General features: G+C 45.8%; 1 protein-coding gene and 1 pseudogene across 9 annotated transcripts in view; one reads left to right on the top strand and one right to left on the bottom strand.

The window, feature by feature from the left end:
* Nucleotides 1–1,111: 1,111 nt before the first annotated feature.
* On the bottom strand, nt 1,112–9,216 carry LOC146759191 (zinc finger CCCH domain-containing protein 11A-like). Of its 8 annotated transcripts, XM_085510622.1 has the most exons (8): nt 7,273–7,495; nt 3,693–6,484; nt 3,326–3,413; nt 3,146–3,208; nt 2,818–2,904; nt 2,231–2,527; nt 1,825–1,895; nt 1,112–1,372 (listed from the first exon to the last, which is right to left on the bottom strand). In XM_085510622.1, exons 2-8 carry the CDS (start codon nt 3,744–3,746, stop codon nt 1,313–1,315), a joined length of 720 nt encoding a protein of 239 aa, XP_085366748.1. In that variant the 5' UTR covers nt 3,747–6,484; nt 7,273–7,495; the 3' UTR covers nt 1,112–1,312. The 8 variants fall into 8 exon arrangements, with proteins under 8 accessions (XP_085366748.1, XP_085366746.1, XP_085366747.1 ...); XM_085510620.1 differs by lacking the exons at nt 1,112–1,372; nt 1,825–1,895 and having other exon boundaries at nt 1,919–2,527; nt 3,693–4,198; nt 4,313–6,484; XM_085510621.1 differs by lacking the exons at nt 1,112–1,372; nt 1,825–1,895 and having other exon boundaries at nt 1,919–2,527; nt 3,693–3,883; nt 4,313–6,484.
* LOC146759190 (uncharacterized) overlaps nt 8,594–21,809 on the top strand; it is a 27,166-nt pseudogene continuing 13,950 nt past the window's right edge. Inside the window, exons 1-12 of the transcript XR_014932184.1 lie at nt 8,594–8,797; nt 10,767–10,850; nt 12,624–12,710; nt 12,833–12,949; nt 13,142–13,280; nt 14,585–14,769; nt 16,153–16,201; nt 16,834–17,027; nt 17,674–17,785; nt 18,238–18,309; nt 18,772–18,918; nt 20,734–20,896. The product of XR_014932184.1 is annotated as an uncharacterized LOC146759190 (transcript). The remainder of the gene's footprint in view (nt 8,798–10,766; nt 10,851–12,623; nt 12,711–12,832; nt 12,950–13,141; nt 13,281–14,584; nt 14,770–16,152; nt 16,202–16,833; nt 17,028–17,673; nt 17,786–18,237; nt 18,310–18,771; nt 18,919–20,733; nt 20,897–21,809) is intronic.

Raw genomic sequence — 21,809 nt, 5'->3', positions numbered from 1 at the left:
GCTTTCCTCTGGGTGAGGACGGGGTGATCTGGGAGCATCTGGGTGGGATCAGTGTGCACAAATCCATAGACTCTGATGGGATGCATCCACATGTGCGGAGGGAGCTGGCAGAGGTAATTGCCAAACTCTGTCATCTTTGACAGGTCTTGGAGAAGAGAAGTGCCTGAAAGCTGGAGGAGAGCCTGTGACTCTGCAGTCTTCAGAAAGGAGCAGGAGGAGGATCTGGTAAACTGCACGGCAGTCAGTTTCACCTCTGTCCCTGGAAAGGTGCTGGAACAGTTTGGTCTGGATGCCTTCTGCGAGCAATTGGAAAGGAAGAAGTTTATCAGCAGTATGCAGCTTGGATTCACCGAGGAAAAGTCATGCTCAACCAACCCTGCAGCCTTCTATAATGGCATCACAGCACAGAGTCCATTTGGAGACCTGTGGCCTGCAGTGTTCCCCAGGGCTTGGTGCTGTGTCTGATCTTGTTCAGTATCTTCACTGATGACCTTGAGGAGGGGATAGTGTCCATGCTCTGTAAGTACGCCTATGATACAAAGCTGGGAAGAATGGCTGGCACACCTGAAGTCTGTGCTGCCATTCAGCAAGACCTGGACAGACTGGAGAGCTGGGCACCAATAAACGTGAAGAGGTTTAACAAAAGCAAGTGCAGAATCTTCAGCCTGGGAAGGAGTAGCAGCAAGTATCAGTACAAGGGCATGGAATGTTGTGTGGGCACCTGGGTGTGCAAAGGAGGCATGGTGGCACACATAGATGCCCATGCACATGGGTAGACAGAAGGACAGGGTTGCACATCAATGTGTGTGCACAGTGTTATTCAAATGGCTGGGGTCATACAAGTATGAGCAGGCAGGGCTGTGCAATGGAGTGGGGTTGTACAGCTGTGTGCGGGGGCCAGGTCCTGTGTGCCATGGAGCTCCATGGGAAACCTCTATGAGTGCTAGCAAAAGCAGGAGCACTTGGAGCACTGCCTGGAAGAACGGTGCTGGGATGGGCTGTGGTGGGCGCCGAAGATGCATAGTGGACCGAAGATGCGTAGATGCTACTCTGGACCAAATGTCGGGCAGCTGCTCATGGAATGCCACTGGACAAATCAGGCTGTGCAGTCTTTGTGAATATGTAATTATGATAGTTTATTGATTGAATGCATTAAAGAAAAAAAAAAAGGAAAAAAAAATAAAAAAATAAAAATAAATAAATAAATAAATAAATAAAAGAAATCCCAGAATGTAGTAAAACATGGAATGCTGAGTTGGGCTGCAACTGAAATGCTGTGCACTGCAGCCGCTGCCTTGTGACGCTTTTCCTCTCAGTCCTTCATGTGCACCTTCTGCATCATCTCTGCAAGGCTGTTCATCTCTGCGAAGAACTGGAAAGAAACAAAGCAAGCGTAGAAGTAGGACAGAAACAATCTAGGGAGATCTCATGAAGAAAGCCTGACCAGTAAACATCCAGAATGGCCCCGTGTGGAACAGCATGTTCCTTTCATTCAGGTCACTGACACTACTTCCCATGACACGTTGTCTATGGTAAGATTCATGCTCTGTCATGGGAAGGTCGTTTCAAAGGTTGCAGTGCCCAACATGGCAAGCTTCTTTATCACAGCAAAACCTTCTGGCTGTTACCAACCACATTGTTCTCAAGCCAGAGGAAGGCGTCCAAGCTCCCCATGGCAGCTCTCACTGACAGTGTCATTTCCTCAAACACACAATTTTTCTATTCCATCGCTTCTCTCAGGATTTTGCCATCTCTTTTATGTCTGACAGATGTAGGCACTGAGACCAACAAGAGAATGCGTGTCTGTGTTCACCAAGGACTCACCTCTGCACGTGCAGCTCTCAAAGAAGCCTTTCTCATTTCCCTTTTTCTTTCTTTTTGTTGTTGTCTTCTTGCTGGAAAGCAAGAATACCAATGAATTCATTTTGTCTACAGCAAAGCTGCAGAAATATGGGTGCCGAGAAAACAAATGGCAGTCCAAAGACAAAGCAAATGGGACTAGGAAGCCTCTCAGTGAGTAACATTTCCAGGGGGAAATACGGAAGAGCATAATGATGTTAATGGAAAGAGATGCGTTTAGGTATTCTGGCACCTCGCTGCCTTTGGACTTTGTAGCCTTCAACTCCTTTCCCCTCCACAGAGAAGGAAAAGGTAAAGCAAGCCCTAAGCAAACTCAATGTGTTTGATAAGGACAGCACTTCACCGGGACGGTGCCACAGCACCTTCTTACCTCTTTGCTTGGAGCTCCGTGGTGGGGTTGGGGCCGGCACACTGCCGGTGCTCTGGCCCCTGGCTCTTTTGTTAGCAGGCAACTGCGCTGCTGCCTGTTGCTCTTCGTCCAAGCCCTTGCGTTTCCCTCCAGCCAGGGTCTTGGAGACAGAGCGGGGGCACACAGCCAGGGAAGGTCTTCTCCCTGAGCTGGGACCTGCTGTTACTGGAAGCCCTCCAGCCTGGAGATGATCTCTCCCAGAAAGCACTTCCTGCACTGCTTTCACGTAGATCATTCCATTTGGCTCACATTGTACATCTGTTATAATCAAGAAAGGAGAAGCAGTTAGACTTCAAGGGAGCCCAAGGCTACTTTCAGTCTGCAGAATGGGCCACAATACTAGGAAATCTCATCTTGAGTGTTCACAGCAGCAGATCTTGGGTGAAGTGTGGGTTTGCATTTCAAATCTCGACAGGGAAGGTACTTGTAAATCCCAGGGACAAAGACCTCAAGCAACATGCAGCAACAACACTCCCAGGAAAGAACAGACAGAAAGCCTGACTAGAACGACATTGAATCAAACCCCGATGCCTGTTGTGCCTCTGTACCTCTCTTGGGTGCCACGTCACAGGCTGCAGTCCTACCCAGACCTGCCGCAAGGCTGCGCTTTGCTGGAAGGCCGCTTGCGTCATCTTCTGGCAGAAAGAAACAAGAAATACTTGAAGAGCATCTCTTGGGAGGAAGATTTGAGCACAGCCAACCACCAACTTCAACTCTCCAAGTGTAGTTCCTACCATTTTCCTTTTTGCTGCTACAGCATGGTGCCATTTCTGCAGTCAGCACAGATCTGCAGTGGGCTTTCTTCACTCTTCCATCACACATGCACCCCTTCATGCAGCCCTATTTAGTGGCAGGTACCCACACCACAGCTCTTACCTGCATGGGCTTTCCGTTTCCCACCTTGCCCAGCACCATTGCATGGACGCACGGGCTCTGTCCCTAAAAGAAGAGATCGTGTGTTGATTTCACAGATGACAGTAGCAGTATTGTCCTGTTAGCCCGTGTCCACCCCCCACTAAAGAAAGACCCTGTTTTACAGACAGAAGAGAAACTCACTTTTGCGTGGCAGTAAAGACAGTCCATCCCCATTGTGTCCCTCTGCGCGCTGAAAGGTGCAGCTGGATGTCTGGCAGCTGCGCCGCCTCTGAAGAGAGAAAGGAAGAAACTCAGGTTGGAACGGGCAGCTGAGAGCTTCCAGATCGTGCCAGAGATGGGATATCAGAGTGCTGAGACATCATTGATCTCTAAGGGAAAATACAGCCTGAGCCCTGCCCGTGCCATTAGCCCAGGCTGTCAGCAGTGAGCTCAGGATCCAACCGCTTACTGAGGTCCCAAAGGACCAGCAGGGCTCCCCCTGCTCCACTCCTTCCCTTTACAAATGGGAACAAAGAAGAAAAGTCAAGCCAAAGGAACCCAGCCATACCTTTCCGCTCACAGAGCAGGCATTGGATCCGCACTTGTCTCCTTGCTGAGACATGATCGCTCAAGTGTCAGAGGAAGCACAAGTTCTCTCACAAGCTCTCTCCACAGGAACTTTCCCTGCTCTTGGAAAGAGCTGGCTTCACTCTTCCTAAGACTGCCTCGATCCTCCAAATCTCCCTGCAAACAGGAACCCTGCAGAAATCATCCACAAGAGAAAAGTCAATGGGAGAAGTATATTCCCAGCTTTGTTCTGCCATGCAATTGAGTCTCTTGTGGAGGAAAAGGTCTGGGAATCAGCTGGCTGCAAGAACGTCCCAACGCTAGCTGCAGCTTGTGTCTGACTGCCATGGCTTGTGTCAGCAAGTGCTCTTCTCCATCTCCTCAGGAGCTCTGCACCCAGCCATCCGTGTGGTAGTGAGGCACAAGTTGCGCTCTGTTTCCTTATGAATGGTGTTTCATCATCCTCACCAAAACACGGGTTGGAATCTCCACAAGAACCTCTTTCCCCTGGGAACAGCCATGTGGAGGGGCACTGCTGGAGCTGGGGACTTCTCCCCGGCCTAGCATTTCATGTCTGTAGAGACACCTCCCAGCAGCCAGCCAGCACCAAACCCAGCTCACCTGTTGGGCCTGTTCAGCCTAAGCTGCGCTCAGCTCACCAACACAGCACAGCAGTCCTTCGGACAGGCTCTGCCAGGGTGATCTGTTCCACGAAATGCACAGAGCTCAGTCTCCGCGTGCAGCACGCTCGCCAGAGCACCAGCTCTGCTCACCACCTGTGGGACACGTGCTCCTCCCACCGTGCCAACCATTGAGACCTCAGCAATGCTCGCATGACTTCTGCGCTTTCATCATAATGGAAGTGGACGCCTCCTAGATCCGAATTTAAGGAAACCAACGCCAGGGTCAGCCCATGGGGTGATCTGAAGTCAAACAACAGGGAAGTGAAGGTGACTCTTGCGCAGCTGTCATGGTTTTGTAATTTTCATTAAAAACCAGTCAAGACTAATGTGGCCTCATAGTGCTCAATGGAGTCCCAGGGGAGATCGTGGGAAGGAATAGGGGTGCACATCTGTATGCCCCGAGGCTGGTGCTCACCTCTCTGATTGTGGCTTTAGGCTCCAGAGCCGATGTTGACTTCCCTTACTGTGGCTTTATGGCCCAGGGCCAGTGCCGGTCTCATGGGCTGGGGTTTGAGGCCCTTGGACCATTGCTGGCCTCACTGAGTGGGGCTTCTGCCAGTTGGATACAGCTGCTGGCTGAACTGGCCAGGATGGAGCCTTCCCTGTGCAGCCTCCCATGTGCATATCCACCCCAAGAATGGAAGTCCTCCTTCTATATGTACTCCTTTCAACCACAATGTGGAAAGCAAACCATTTAGGCACCTGAAATGCTTCTGCTCCTGCAGTCTGGCAGAAAGCAATGCCCTCTGTTTCATGCCACCTCTGCACAAACTGGAAGGGAATGGGGAGACGTATGTCAGAACCAATGGGACAGGACTTCACTGGATGCAGTTTAAAAGCAAATCACCCCAGCTCTTGGTTGGGCTGTTGCCCTCTATTGCTGGGGATCCCTGACCCCTGGCCACTGGCTTTCCACCCATGCATCCTTCCTTGGAGCCAAGTGTGCCTTTCCCAGCAGCAAGCACCAGGCTGGAGTCAGCACCAAACCTAAAACCTCCTTGCACCTTTCCCGTCCTTCTTTCACACATCGTCTTTTAGTTTCAGAAAATAGGGCCAGACCCCAGTGAAACAAGAGCTCTAGGACAAAGCAGCTGCTTTATTTTCCTCTTTCCCTTTCCTCATCTACACCCCACAGAAAGACCATTTGCCAAGTAAGGGATGCAGTGATCAGGTGTATGAGGGGCAAAGCAAATCAAGCTTAATTTCAAAGGCTTGCCTCTTCCATGTGACTTCCCTGAGGTCTGATACAATCATAGACTCATCTGATACAGTCATAGATTCATAGAATAGCCTGGGTTGAAAAGGACCACAGCGTGCAGGGTCATAAACCACCAGACCAGGCTGCTCAGAGTCACATCCTCCCTGGCCTGGTCCTATCACTATCCACCCTCAGGAGTGGGGACAGAGATGGTTTCAGGGCTGGCTCTGGGAACAGGCCTGATTGCTGCTAGTGAGCGAGCCAAAGGCTTGATGGCGAATCTCCTCTTCCTTCCCAACTGCAGTGAGATTTGACATGACTCCAACCTACACCAGAAGCCTGAGCACTGCAAGTGTTGACAGCGGGCAGTTGCGAAGGAGACGGAGCTCTCTGCAGAGGGAGAGCATTGCCTACAGGTGAGGCTGGAGGCTGTGGGCTGGGATGTGCATGGGGGTGACCCAACGAGAGCCCATTCCCTAACGCCAAAGGGTCGCTGCTTGTTTGTGGCTGCCCGAGAGAGGGATGGGGAGGCCAGGAGCCCCCCAGTTCACAGGGCTGGTCCCTCTCCACGTCTCCAGAGAGCCATGGGACAGCCCATCAGCTGTCTGTGGGGAAGGCTGCATTACAGCCCAGGCTCCTGGCTCAGGCTGGCGGGATGCGGCCCCAAAGCCATCAGCCACTCAGGCAGACCCCTCCCGCTCTGTCCTTTCAGTCTTCTGCCACCCATCGGGGCTGTGCTTGAAGCCCCAAAGCAGCCGATGAGCTGCCAGCTGCAAGGCCAGGAGGGAACAGAGAGCCAAGAAGAGCTGGGCCCAACAGGATGGGTGGACGTATCCAATCTGTTCAATCTGTTCAGACGTGTCCAATCTGTTGATGTTGTTGCTGCAGCCCCTTTGCTGTGTCTGCGGCGGTCTGTAGGGAAAAGGGGGATCAGGTCAGATGAAAGCCCCTTTGGGGCTCATGGCGGGGGCAGTCCCGCTTTGGGTTGGGGGTTGTTGTTGATTATGGGACGGGGGTCTGCTCACATCCCCTGTGAGCCCCTCCCCCCCAACCCCATCCCATAACCCCTGTGACCCCCCCAACCCCATCCCATTCCAGCTCCCTGCAGGTCACACAATGGAGCTGCTGCTGCTGGTCCTGTAGGAGGATGGTCCTATGCCCACATCCCCAACATCCTCAGCTTCACCCCGTGAGGTTTTTGGGGTCCACATCCTCAGCTTCACCCCAAGGTTTTGGGGTCCACATCCCCACCGGGTGTCCCCAATGTGTCCACAAGGATTTGGGGTCTCATGTCCCCATAGAACCCCAAGTGTCCCCCCAAGGTTTTGGGGCTCACAACCCTGTTGGATATTGGGGAGGTGGTGCCTGCATGCAGCAGGGCTGGAGTCAGGGAGGTCACAAGTGTCTGACAGGGGTGGTCACCTGTAGCACAATATAGGGTTATACACCCCCCATAACCCCCCACCCTTCTTTTGTGTATATGTTGATGTTATTTAATGGGGGGGTGGGGGTCTTCACTCACCACTCCCCACCCCACCCCCCCGAGCAGCACTTCCTCCAGCTCCGCTTTGAATCGCACTTTGGCCGCCCGTTTCCCCACACGCTGCAGCCGTTTCCACACCGAAGCCATCGCAAACCCCCCAAAATAAAGCCCCCCCCCCCCTTCAATATATACTCATTAATAACACACACACACACACCCTTTATATAGAAACTCAGAACGCAGCGTTGGGTGCGGCACAGCCCCGGGGCAGGAAGCGCTGATGATGGGAGGGGGCTGGGCCATATACACTCATATGGGCCCACCCCTAAGCTCTGCCCCCCTGCACGGAAGGACACGAAGTTCCCCTGTCGTGGCTGTGGGTGACCACTAGGGGGAGCCGTAGGCATAAAGATTGCCCCCCACGCCCCTTCCCCTTCAACCCAATTTGGTTCCAAAGAGACCCCCCCGCCCCCCGCATTAAACTGGGGTCTTAGAGTGCCCCCACTGACTCCAAATACCTCCCCCAACCCACCCTATAGACCCCAAACCCACCCCACTGCACCCTAATCCCACCCCACAGCCCCCAAAAACCCCCCCAAGCCCACCTTAAAACCCCCAAAGGCCACCCCATAACCCCCAGATACCCCCCAAACCCACCCTATGGACCCCAAATCCACCCCTCAGCCCCCAAATACCCCCTTAAACCCACCCTATGGACCCCAAATCCACCCCTTAGCCCCAAAATACCCCCTTAAACCATGCTGGGGCCTTGGGGGCGGCTGTTGGCGGCCCTCAGCCCACAAACCTCTTCCGCTCCCTCTGCCGTTCCCCCCCCTCCGCCCCACGCAACCAGGTCAGGCCTCTCCGGTCTCCACTCCCCCTTCCCCCCATTATCCCCAATGGGTCCGTGCCGTAACCCGCTCCCCCGGAGGGAACGCGTGCTCTGCGGAAATGAGTCCCCTGGGAAACGCGATCTGCTTCACTGGCGTTCCGCCGTCGCTTTGGTTCCTACGGTCTACAGAGCCGGAGGAAGGCGATCCCGGGGAGGGGGGGGGGGTGTCCTCAGAGGGGTGGGGACGTGTCAGCTGTGTCTCCACGGAGGGCTGTGTGTCCCCCCCCTACAGGTGGAGCTGCTGCTGCTGCTGCTCGTGTACCCCCGTGGGCGCCCCCACCACCACCACCCAAAACAAAGGGGGGCTGCGGGGATACCTGAGAGTATTGGCTCGGGCGCCCGGCCCCCCCCGGCCCAAAGCGTGCAGCCGCTACCTGCGGCGTTTGGCCGCCCGGAGCCTGGGGGGGTTACGGGAGGGCTTTGGCACGATGGGGAGCCCCGGAGGGGGGTTACGGCTTTGCCTCCGTTTGGAGCCCGACGACGCGACCCCCCCTCATCGCCTCCACATCCTGGCGCTGCTGCTGCAGGTGGGGGGGGGGGCTCAGGGCTGATCGGTGCGGTTGGAGTCGGGGGGAGCAGAATTAAGGCTCACCCTGCGCCCCTCTCGCTTTCCCCCCCCCCCCCCCCCCCCCCCCCCCCACTCACCATGTGGGAAACGCTGGGGGTGGGACCTGAAAGCCGGTTGGTGTGGGAAGGGGCTCGGCCCCCCACCGCCATCACCCCCTTCGTGTTGGATGAAGGGGACGGAGATGGGGGGTGGGTGGCGGCCGCCTCGTTGCCCCCCCGCGGTCTGGCCATAGGAAATAATTCATCTCAATTGTTTTCTTATGGATTCATTTGCTTCCTCGAGGTTGTCCTGACATTCGGCAATTTCCTTCAGTAGCGTTTCGAGCCTTTTCACTTCTGCATCCTTCTGCTGTAGAAATATCACATTCAAAACAGGACGAACCAGATCATTTTAGAAACAATTACAAGCCAAGTTGCATTTTGGTGTTAAAAACAGCCATAGACTCATAGAATAGCCTGGGTTGAAAAGGACCACAGTGTGCAGGGTTTCCAACCAGCAGACCAGGCTGCCCAGAGCCACATCCAGCCTGGCCTGGAATGCCTCCAGGGATGGAGCATCCACAACCTCCCTGGGCAACCTGTTCCAGTGCGTCACCACCCTCTGTGTGAAAAACATCAACCTAATATCCAACCTAAACTTCCCCGTATCACTTTAAAACCATTCCCCTTGTCCTATCACTGTCCACCCTTGTAAACAGCCATTCCCCTGCCTGTATATATGCTCCTTTCAAATACTAGAAGCCAACAGTGAGGTTTCCCTGGAACCTTCTCTTCTCCAAGCACAAGCCCAGTTCCCTCAACCTGTCCTCATAGGAAAGGTGCTCCAGCCCTCTGGTCATCTTACTGGCCCCCCTTAGCAATATTTGCAATTCTCTTTTGCCTTCCTGCAAGCACACCTGCTTCAGGGCACATTTCATCCCACTGTTAGGCCTTGTAAGAAGCACTATGGCAAGTCCATATGCAGAAAACATTGGCATTCCATTCACTAACAGAGAAACTATTCTGCCCTTGCTCCTGACTCTTGTCCCTGCTCCTCCTGCACTGGGCAGTGTTTGTGGGCAATGAAAGAAATACCCACATTCTGGAAAACACAGACAAAAAAGAAACAGGCAGAAAAGCGGCACTAATACTTTGTCACTGGTGGGAATCTCCACAGAAAGTGCTGTGCTAAAGGTGTGAGGTTAAGGGATCATCACTGTCGCGATAAAAGTCACAGCATGGAAGATTTAGCGATGGCGTGCTGACTAGAAGGAAAAAACAACACTTACCTTGGAGCTTGTTCATTTTCTCTCCTATCATCGGATATCTTCTCATCATCTACGTAGCTCTGAGGTTGGCCAAAGCCTGTTGCCATGAGCTTTGCTAAATGCAACAGTGCTGTGGCTCAGAGGTATTACACCGGCACATAGCAAAGGAGAACTCCATAACCCAAGTGTCAAGGGAAGAAGGAAGGGGAACTGTTACAATTAATTACGTTCACTAAATTGATAATTGTAGGCTTCTTGTCACACACTACTGCCTACAGCAAAACAGCACAGATGTTGACAACTGTGATTTCTGCATACAAGCAACCACTCAAGGCTGAGCACTCTCTCCTGTCTCTTTGCCATGCCTAGAAAGACCCAGAAGAGCTCAGTGTTCTCTTGCTGTTAGTTTACATCCTCCAAGCACTTCCAAAGGCACGCTGCTCTGTAGAAAAAGCTGAGCTGCCCAGAAAGTTTGTGCAGGAAGAAGGCAGCAGTGTCAGTGCACGTCATCCTGGGGGATCTGAAAGCATTTGTGAAGAGAACAGGGAAAGAAGAGGGAAGAGAGCAAAACCAACAGGCACTAGCAGTGCTGCCCACAGGGGGCGGGGCTTGAGGCAGGGCCTGTGCCAGAGGGGGGCCTGGCACAGTTAGGGCCAGCTCAGGGCCCAGAGCAGAGGGGGAGCAGGCAGAGGCAGGGCCTTGGGGCCCAGGATGGAGGAGGACCAGGCACAGCTGGGGCCAGCTCAGGGCCCAGAGCAGAGGGGGACCAGGCACAGCTGAGGCCACTGCAGGGCCCAGGTGAGAGGGGAACCCAGCACAGTCGGGGCTGCTTTGGGGCCTGGGCCGGAAGGGGGCCCGGCACAGCCAGGGCCTATCCCCCTTTTTTGCACATATGAAATGCTCCCAGCTGTGCTGCACAGCAGAACATCTTTCAATGGAGATGAAAGCCTGTGAAATGAAAGAATCCTTTCTTATTTCTTTCACATTTGTGTTTGTTGACTGCAGTTCCAACCAGGTGGACTCGCAGTGTCTTGCAAGTGCCACCTGGAAGCAGGTACAGACTGGAGACACAGCACCCTCAATGTCCAGGTGAGTAACAGCAGCCAAGGAGGCCTTTGGGCTCTGCAGGGTCCAAGTGTGGAGCATTACACACAGGAACAGCTGAGTATAAAGACAGTGGCAGAGCTGCAGAGCTTGCCATAGTAGGGAGGCACAGTGGCTCAGCTCATTTCCCACAGTAACACAGGAAATAAGAGCCATGAGGGAAATGCAGATGCCTTCTGCCCCCATCAGAGGGGAGGAATGAGCTGCACTTCCACAGAGACATTCCTCTCACAGCCACTCACACCTCAGGTGTGGATGGACGAGCTGGGGCTGCTGGTAGCAGCTGTGGAACACTGCCATCTGTGGTGCTCCATCCTACCTTGGAGGTGGGCATGTAGAGCTGAGGACCTTTGTCACTGCACAAATGACTGCAAGCAAGATGTAGCAGAGGGAACATAAAGCATTTAATAACTTATCATACAAAGCAATGAGTAATAGAAATGACAGTATTTCCAACCAAATATCCCCCATCCTAGCAGTCATGCCTGATCTCTACAGTCCCACCCAAACAATTTCCCAGCCCCCTCCAATTCCTCCTCACTATCCCACCCCTGAATTTCCCTCCCCCAATTCCCACACAGTAATTGCCCACACTAATTACCAGCATGCAGGGCATGGGGAACACCTGTTCCTTGTGTGCAGGCACCTGGAAAAAAAAGAAGTGTCAGGGAACTGGGGGTCTGTAGCAGGTTGTGGAGGCTCTGCATAGAACCTGTGCCCCGGTGGCGCAGTGGTTAGAGACGCCGCCTTGCAACACTGGGGCCCGGAGTTCGAATCCCCCCTGTGGCGCAAGTGGTAGAAGTGCCGCTCTGCTACACAGAGGCTCGAATTCTGGGGGCTGGACTCGATGATCTCTAAGGTCCCTTCCAACCCGCACAAAACTATGAAACTATGAAACATAACCCCAGACCACAACCCCATCAGCTGCTGGGGCAGCAGCATCCCTGTCATTGGGGGATGTTGCCAGTGGTGGATAGGGACACAGGGAGAAGCCACACCTTGGTGTAGCTCTGATCTGCTCATGTCCAGTCCAATCCTCTATAGCACTTTCCATCTTCTGTCCTTTGTTCTTAACCGTATCCTTCCTTCTCTTCTGCTCTTTTTCTTTCTTTTAGGTGTCTTACCTGTATCTGCTTTTCCCCTCTTCTGTTCTTTTACTGCTCTGGTCAGCATCCAGTGTCTGCACCACAACTCTAGGTTTTGGGATCGAGAAAGGTACACAGGGCATAGATTTGTACAAGAAAAGCTCTCTTGCTGTGCCCAACAGGTGACAAAAAGGGGCCCTCAGGACCACAAAGGCAGCTTGTTTCTCCAAAAAAAAAATAAACTTAATTCTTTTCTTTATAAGAAGCATTAGAGTCTTACAGAGAAGATGAAAATCATCTTCACTATGCTTTTAGACTGCGCATAGACTAGACCAAGATGTGTGGTGTTGCTTTGATACCTTATGAGGAGCACCGGTATCAGTGGATGAAGCTAACATTGTCTCAGAAGCACAATAATGGAGTACTTTTGTTTATAGTTAGCCTGAATGCAGTACAGGAGTGTGTTGCAGTAGTACTTGTTCTGAAATTCTAGGCTCTGACTAAGAAGTTTAGCAGGGTCCAAAGCACTTGTGAAAACAGTAAAATATTATTACTTCCTGTGTTAACAAATGAGTCTGTTACAATAGGATGATGAAAATAATGCTGCTTTAATGTGCTAATCATCAAACAGAGGATCTAGTCAGATTTCTAACTTCCAGCTCTTTAATTTTAGAGGTCTAGTTTGGAGCCTAGGGGACGCATACAAGTTTGCCTGCGTATTAAACCCTTTACGGCATGGGAGAGAGCAAATGGGTCACAGGTAAGGCATTTATTTAATCATAAACAAAAAAACAACCCTTAAAGTATATATGTTTTCTTTCCTGTAAGATGACCTTTTAAAACTTTTTTCATGCCTGCATTACTTGTGCTTCCTTGTAATAGGGATGTGTTTCACTTGAGGACTCAACAAGCATTATACTGAAGTCCCCTAAGAGCTCATTGGGAAGAATGAGCGATAAAACTTTAGGACAGGCAACACAGAAGTTCACCTTTTCACAGGTAAATTAATTGTCTTTAAATGATTTTAAGTTATTTATGGAAAAAGTTGCTTGTCTTCTGTTACTTCATATAAAGCAAACAAGATTTTCTTAACTGTCTTTAGAATTATCAACGTGTATCTGACTCCTTACAAGTACCTAAATATTGCTTAAACAAAATAAAGAGATTAACCAGCTTCTTGGTAACATTCAGGTGTTTGGACCTGAAGCAACTCAAGAAGAATTCTTTGAAGGTACTGTGAAGCAACCAGTGAAAGAGTTCTTAGAAGGATGTAATTGCCTTGTTTTTACGTATGGCGTTACAAATGCTGGGAAAACTTACACATTCCAAGGTATGAGCAGAAATGCTTTTTCCTTGAATTAATTTCTTAAAGTGAGAACTACTTCTAGAAGAGAGAGATGTTATGACTTCTTACCTAGTTACTCAACAGGCCTTGTACGTTGCCTTCTTTTGAATACTAGTAGCCTTGAAAAGTCGTCTTCTTCCATAACAAATATTACTAAATTTACAAGTGTGTAAGACAGCATACACTACAATAACTTTGGTTTTTGTTCCTACTATAAGTGCGTGCATCTTAAATGCTGTTCTTTATTTGAAGGCAAAGTATGTCTGAGTTTGTTTGATTTATTGTAGGCAGAAATTAAACATTCTGAAACATTTGATCAAGGTATTTCAATCTTTTTTCAAATTTCTGATTTTAGTAATAACAGCAGCATAGAAGACTGTGTTCCCTGAGCTTTAGTAGTACAGAAATAATACATCAATCTCCTTTCTGGCTGGGAGCAGTTGTTTTTTATGTTTAATATTGTCATAACAAATGAAACGATTGGGTTCACAGGAAACAAATTCCCCTTATTTCTGTTATTTAGTGTTCTGTTACTATGTATTTCCAATAGTTTTATATGCGTGGAGCTGAAGACTTTTCCATAGTAATACCTTTTTAGGACTTAAATATTAAGAATCAACAGGGTAGTATGTTCAAAAATTATCTTTCTATGCACCTTCCATACAGCACTATAGAAATTCTTCTGCGTATTGTCCTCTCTTGTGTTCATGACTGACTTTAAAACACTGAAGCTTGCTTGGTATTTAGTGACAGTGGAAAAACTAAGGCGTGAAGTAGGCAAGATGTGGAGGTAGTTGTGTGCTCCAAGAAAAGGCAATGGGAAATGAGCTGAGTTACTTTAACAGTTTTTATGAGACTTGTAGATATTTCTAAATAGGGTTTGTGGGACGAACGGAATGTTGTAGCAGAGACATCACTCTGGTTGTTATTTCAGGGTTGTTTCAGAGCAGGAAGGGAGCCTGGTAAGCAGTTGAAAATCTGCACGTCTGTTAAATGTGGGAGTTTGCTGTGGGTTATTTTTTCTTCTTAAGGCTAAGCTTATGCAGAATATTCTGGCTGTTTTAAAGTGATGCCCTGTAATGTCTAAGGAATGGGATGTGAGCTGTTGCTTAAAGCCAGTATTTTTCAGGGAACAGTCTAGTAACACTGCAAACATTGCTTCAGACTGTAACTGGCCTCTAAATTCTTTGTGTATACTTTGAGATTAGAATCAGTTATCTTTGTCTTCATTTATGTTTATATGTTGCTTACAATAGTAACCTGGCCCTTCTTTTGTGTATTGCTTACAGGGACAGAAGATGATGTTGGTATTTTGCCAAGGACGATGGATATGTTGTTTAAAACTGTTGGAGGAAGGCTATACACAAAAATGGATCTGAAACCTATTCGGTGGAGAGATTACGTAAAACTGACTAATGACAAAGTGAGAGAAGAAATTGCTCTTAAAAATTCGTTGCTTCGTCTGACAAAAGAGGTAGGAAACTACTTTATAAAGAAATGATGAGTACATGCATCTTGTGATAGTTCAGTGTTATCCTTTCCATTCTGTAATGAAAGAGGGTTCTGTATTTACACACAGTTTTCTATTTGTCTTTCTGTTCCTGCTGAAAAAGAATGAAGCATCTTATTAGTGGTGTGCTACACCGCACTGGGGTATTTTAGTTGTGGAGTATGTTAACTTGATCTTACTGATGAGTTGGTTAAGTGCGGACTTCACAGTGTGAAAGGCAGGTGGCAGTAAAATTCCTTCTGAATTATTTCAAGAGCACAGCTGAGTATGAAGTCTGGCTCCAATGATATTTAAGTATTTCGGGGAAAAACAACACCTGTCTTCTACATGAACCAAAGATGTGTAAAACTGTTCTAGGTTTAGTGAGTATGTGGAAAGAAAATGCAGTGAACAGCTATATGCTGATCTCATCCTACTCCATTAGAGAGTTAAGATGTGATCGTGCGATATAGGTGCCTCCTCTAGTTTCAAGACCCGTGTTCCTAGGTAAAATACTTGACCTTATAAGCTAAGTAGGTACAAGCTTTGCTGACTATACAAAGCCAGATCTGGGTGAGTGTCATGTAGATGAAAACTTCTATGTTAAAAGTTTTACTTCTAAGCATACTGTATCTGGTAGGTGAGATTCCTCCTCTTCAGTAGATGAGAATTTCTTTCTACTTTTGTGCTCTATAAAAAAGCAACACAACCTGAAGCCTGGGAACTGAGTATACATCTATGAACATCATGAGATCTACATGTTGGGAGCTATTCTGTATTTTCTATGACCAAACTACTTAAAAATATTATATTTACAAAATTTAGTCATAACTTCATTTGTGTAACACTTTGATAGCCTGAGTTAAGAAATAATAAGCTGCTTATCTACATTAAGTGATCAAGTATTCTACCTTAACTTCCTTTTCTGAGAGTTGACCTAATAAGCCATAGGATATGGAAGTCCTGAATTAAGAAAATCCCAATAAGAAAAATATTTCAGGAGTCCAAGATTCATGAAGGGTATAATGCAGATTATAAATGGGCTATTGAAAATCATCTTATTAAATAACTCCTTTTCCTGTTGGGGATTCTCTCCCTATTTGTTCTTTTTCTTTCTGAATCAGGAAGCTGAAATGCATCAGATCTTATAGTAAAGGAATTGTCAGAAATGAGTAGTAAGGTGAAACCAGTCAAAATGTGTAGCCAGGATTTTTGTGTTGGCACCTTGGAACTATACTGTATTGTTTTCTGGTAGAGCAATACAGCTGCTTTTAAAATAAATAAATAAATAAATAAATAAAAGCAACCAGTGGTGTATTGGTGCTGTACATCAATAATAAATCCTAAAGTCTCTGTTTTCTTTCGTAGGTAGACCATCACAACAGCACTAATGACAAATCCCCATCTGATTCTAAGGGTATGTTTTATATTAAACAGTAGCAATTAGAAAAGCTTCTGTAAGGTCAACGACTGGCTTTTTTGGCTAATGCTGATAATAAAAGGATTATTTAGCTTTTATTTGTAACAGAACGGAATAATGGGCAGGACATCTGGGCAGAAAACAGAAGGAATAAAATGGCTAGGGCACTACTGGGACATCTATCATAACCTGGTTTTATGAGGTGAAAGTAAAACAAAGAAAAAGAGTATGATTTCTGATAAGATCCCTAGTGGTTTTCCGACAGGCCTTTAGGGCACTTAAGAACTCACTAAATACTCTTTTTCCCTAAAAAGTCAGAACGAAGTGTCCTTACTAGTTCAGTTCTCTATATTGTAAAGACTGAAGAGTTCTGAATATTTCTAACCCAACTATAGATGTTAGATTGGGTTTTGGAAGTGAAAAAGCAAGCTTTATAGCAGGCGTGTCTTTGCAAATGTGTAGGGCAAGCGTCTTGACTTCCAGATACTTGGTGTTTGTATGAGAGGTGGGGATTCTCTGTGTTTATGTTCTAAGAAAAGTTTTAAGCTGTAAGCTTAACTATTACTTATTTTTAAATGCAGCTAGTTTTACTGTCTCTACATTGACTTGTAATATTTTCTACTTTGCAGGTGCAGAAAATCTCTCAGAAGGATCAGACCAACTTAGCAGATTATCTATAGATGATTTTGTGAAGTTCTCTGGGTTTCATTTTTTGAGATTTACAATGAATGTTTTTATAATTTATTGGCTCCTTTATCAAATGACAGAAAAAAAAGGACACTTTGCCTTGCTCAAGACATCGAGGGATATTCTTACGTAAAAGGTAACTAGAATACTTTGCAAACTGCCAAGCTTGACATGGAATAGTGTAACATGTTTCTTCTGAGATAGAAAACTCTTAAATGTGTTCAGTGTAGCTCTAGAAGTGTCTGCTTGAAGGCAACAAGCTACATGTACGTATCTGCATCTTCAACAGTATTCTCCTTATTCCTGTACTTTGCCCATAAAGCCTGTGTGAACTCCACTGCCTTCATCATCCTTGAAAATGAGAGCCATACAGTCGTTATAATGCAGACAAAATCCAGATAACCCATCCCCAATAAAAACTACAAGCTAAAACAAAAACCTTCTCAGATTGACTTCTGCACCAATGAATACAAACTTTCGGCTTCTGTAGTTTAAGAACTTAGCTTTTGTACTTTCAGTACTAAGGCTGCTTGCTTAATTTGGATGGAACATACTTTAGAATACTGGTAGGATAAACTGTTGTGCTATACTATACCTTGCCCTTTTCTGTGGGAGGAAGAATCTTAGTCTTATCTGCCATCAGCTTGTCGTATGTTTGAGGCAGAGTTAATGAAGTATTTTATTGTCTTAACTAAATGTTCTTAGTTTGTATACCTTATTTCTTGTTCACTTTCTCTTTTGCTAGCGAAGCTTGCAAAAATCACTTTTCCTTCTTTTGAAAGGTTTGCAGTGGGTTCAGATTTCTGATTCTAAAGAAGCTTTCAGACTTTTTAAACTGGGACAGAAACACCAGAGTTTTGCAAGCACAAAGCTAAATACTTGCTCCAGCTGAAGGTGGGAAACTTTCACTAACATTGGGTGTAACATAGTGTGGGGAAGAGGGATGAATGAAAATATTGTTTATGGCTTTTTTTCGGGGAAGAGGCTTTAAAAAGGCTTGATATCTAGTGTTCCATGTGATATTTTGTGACAGTTTGTGATTCTAGTGCTTTGAACTAGAAGGATTAGTCCTTCAAGCAGATAAGTGCATACAAAAGCTAAGTGTTTTATCAAAAACTCTCAACAAAATAACTAAGCCTTCTTCCATGTAAGTAATGGTGGTTCATGAGGGGGAAGAAAAGCAAAATAAACCAAGACGGAATGTCTCTTTAAAAGGTTTAATGCATCTAGTAGAATTATTGTTAATTGAATCTGGAATAAATCCAGCAGTGTTTTGAACAGATGTTACAGATTTTAGAAAATGTGTGTATTTCTGGCTATTGACCTTGCTTCATTTCTCCTTTTAGCCACAGTATATTTACAATTAAGGTACTAAGAATTGAAGACCTTGAAATGCCACGAGTGACACGAGTCAATGAGTAAGTTCAGAGCAGAGTTCCCTTCTTCTTTTAGGATGAAATTGTCAGTTACTTTCAGTATTGATGTATTGATATTGGGCTACGGACACTAGGTTCCCTGATACAGCCTCCTGTATGAGTGGTGGTTCCCCATTTCCTGTCATTATGCAGTACTAAACCATCAAGTTGTAATGCTGTTCTATATCTTGTGCCCACTGTTCCACACAGTGTTCCTTTATCCTTCTCACTCAACTTCTGAACTAATGTAAATCCTCAGAAGGAAGAATATGGCAGAAAAATGGAAGCTGTGTTGGAAAAGAGTTTGGCAGGAAGTAGTGTGCAACTTCACTAGGAAAGCAACATTAAAAAGCATGAAAGGGTTCAAGAAATTGTTCCTCTAGGAGGAGTGGTTGTGTTGGAAATGATAAATAATCAACGTACATTCAAAGGCAAGAAAACTTAATTTTCCTTATCTGCCTTCAGATTATCACTGTGTGATCTTGCTGGTTCAGAAAGGAATACCAAGACGTGCAATGAAGGTGACAGACTGAAAGAGAGTGGAAATATCAATGCATCTCTCCTAACTCTAAGCAAGTGTATTAGTGCACTCAAGATCAGTCAGCAGTCAAAGTAAGTCCTTGTACAAACTGTAAACTAGTTGTAGATTTCAGATATCATGTACAATGTTTAAACTATTGTTTAAAATGCAGAGTACGAAACTATGTTGTGAGTGAAAACTATCTGTAGGCTTCTGCAGATGTGTGAAGACTTAATGATCTAAGAAAGTGATCTATAAACTTGCCTTCTTTTTGTTGTTGTTTTTTGTTTGTTTGTTTGTTTGTTTTTTCAAATAAAACCATTCCAGTTCTAAATTTCTGAATGTGTTATCATAGACTTAAGCAAATTAGCGTTGTGGTTTTTTGTTTTTTTTTTTTCTGGCCTTGCCTTCTCAAACAAGTCCTGGGGCAGATTATAAAATTTGTTTTCACTATTTTCACTTTAAATGTGTGAAGTGTTAGACCTTTTCCTCCTTTGTTAGTTAGTTGCATTTATCATTTAGTTCTGCTGTAACAGTTTTCCTCAGGGATATTGCTGTGCTTTGTCCTAGCCAAGAGACATGGTCAGAATATATATATATATATATATAATTTGGAAAAGAAAAATAATATATAGATATATATAATTACATATATACATATAGATATATATAATTACATATATACATATATATATATATATATATTTTTCCAAACCTTGATGCATCTTCATCATTCTTTCTGATCTAGCTAACCAAATTCAGAGAGAAGAAAGCCTGCTTGCTACTTCTGTCTGAGGTTGTGCTCTAAATGAGTGCAGACAGAGCTTTCTGTATTTTAAACAATGTAGTATTTATTTACAGTCACAGCTGGATATAATTGCAGAATTCTCTGCTGATTCTCATTTGAAGGTGTCTTTCTGTCCCAAAGATTAGGTGAGCTCTGTGTTCATGAAATGCCACACTGTGCCTGGTAGCCTATTCAAATTCTGTTATGCTTAAAAGTAGATGAAAATAGGCCTTGCTACTGGATTAGTCTCTTATCTGTCTGTCCTTTCTAGGGAAGAAGGATTCCTTAAAATTAGCTGCTGCTTAAAGTGCTTTGATTTATTCAGATCTGTTTTATTTGTTGGTCCTGATCACTTGAAATTTTAACAATATGGGGGAAATGTAGTGATGACTTTGATAGTCATTTTCTTTAAAATAAGAACTCATTTACCACTCCTGCACTTAAGCTACTTATGGGTCACGTGTGTTGTGACAGGAGCGTAGCTATTTGAAGCTTTTAGCTCTGTTTGCAGAATTCAGTAGCTGTAGAGAGTCCAGCAGGTAACCTCACTAGAGAACAGTGTGTTTAGTCACGCTTTAAGAGTTCTCTCCTAATTTTCTGTACATCACCAGCTGTTTGATTCAGTGGCTTAACCTTGGTTTAGGAAACACCAGAGATGTTGTGATAAGTATATGCTTCTTTATTTCCAAAGTATTTACTATTGTCCTTTCCTAGAGACAATATACTGAGAGAGTGGTTATCTCTGATTTTGTTGGGTACTGTTTTCTTAGAAGTAGATAGGTCAGTTTGCCAGATGTGGTAAGGGAAAGAGAAAGGTGAGAGAGAATTTAAGCTAACGTGAGGCTGTATGACCTATCTTAGGCTGGATGTTGAATGTACTTTTTGTTTTAAATGTTCTCGTGGGTTGTCTAAGAAGATAATGGCTGCACAGTAGCTGGAACAATCATACAACCTGTCTGCAAACTAGCAAAAAGATTAAATTCAAAACAACCCACAACTCAAAATGATTTAAAGACTAGTGCAGTTATTAATGTGTTGTCTTCCACTTGGATAGCTCTCACATTGAAATGAAGCTGTTAACTTCTGCTAATGGGATTTGTTGTGGTTTTTGTCTTCAAAGGGTGCAGCAGTACATACCGTTTAGTGAAAGTAAGTTAACACACTTTCTTCAGGGATTCTTCAGTGGAAAAGGGAAGATACACATGTTAGCAAACATCAGCCAGTGTGCTTCAACCTATGAAGAAACACTCAATGTGCTAAGATTCTCAGCTATTGCACAAAAAGTGAGTATGTTGTAGTCTATTTTGTTGATCAGTACTTATGATTTGCATTTAAAGAAAAAATTCTGTTCTTCTAAGAATATGAATCTATTTGTGTAGTATCTGTAGTGAATCTGGGTGTTTGTCTCCATACAGCAGTCAGGTTTTTTAATTTAGTGTTTTAGTTGAGCTTAATTTTCCTACAGAGTTTTCTAAAAATCTCTACTGGGGTCTTTGTGTTTCTTTGGGGTGTGAGGGCAGAAGCATCTTCTGAGAATCTCATTCCTAAAAAGTATTCAACCTAACAAGAAGCAACTTGTTACATCTGGAGGAGATTTTATGCTATTTACTTAATTTTTCTCTCTTCTCAAAATATGATCCCATGTAGGAAAGCAAATCCAGCTACCCCATATGTTGCTGCTGTTGTAATTTTGAATATTGTCCAGTTCAAGTGTTGACAAAAGAAGTGGAGCAGTAAAGAGTTTGAAAAGCTGTGTTATGGCCATCAGATGCTTCAGTGGGAAAGTGGGGGTTAAGCGGAATGGGTAGGAGTGAGTGCTATGATATAACACTGAAGAAGTTAAGCTGTCAGATCAGTGCTACAGTCTTGATGGAGAACTTTGAAGTGCTGAGAGTTTGTGTTTGAAGCACAATTGATGGATGTGTGCCCTTGGATTGTGGCCTTATCTGAAAGAGGTTAAGTGTGAAAGTAGAGGGAGCAGCCTATGAGGATGATGTGGCGCTGCAGGACAAAGAACTGAAAAGATGATGATCAGTTGCACTGAATGCAACTGGAAACTCAAAACATAAAAAAAGCAGAAATCTATGGCTGCATGAAGTGGCAGTTCTTGTACATTGTTGGCCTAGAGAAACTCTTGAGGTTAAAAGCAGGATTGGAGTCTGCAATAACTCCTTTGTAATTTCTTGAAAACTGGTT

Source organism: Coturnix japonica, chromosome 10 (genome assembly GCF_054131305.1).
Source record: "Coturnix japonica strain WE chromosome 10, WE-NBRP24, whole genome shotgun sequence".
NCBI lineage: Eukaryota > Metazoa > Chordata > Aves > Galliformes > Phasianidae > Coturnix > Coturnix japonica.
The sequence above is the reverse complement of the archived record's forward strand: the minus strand, read 5'-3'. Positions and strand labels throughout refer to the sequence as shown.

Coding starts and splice junctions, on each gene's coding strand:
- LOC146759191 (XM_085510616.1), bottom strand. CDS start 3,746: ATGTCTCAGCAAGGAGACAAGTGCGGATCCAATGCCTGCTCTGTGAGC. Junction 3,414..3,692: donor CCTGCTCTGTGAGCGGAAAG/GTATGGCTGGGT, acceptor TTCTCTCTTCAG/AGGCGGCGCAGCTGCCAGAC. Junction 2,528..2,817: donor TGACGTGGCACCCAAGAGAG/GTACAGAGGCAC, acceptor TGATTATAACAG/ATGTACAATGTGAGCCAAAT.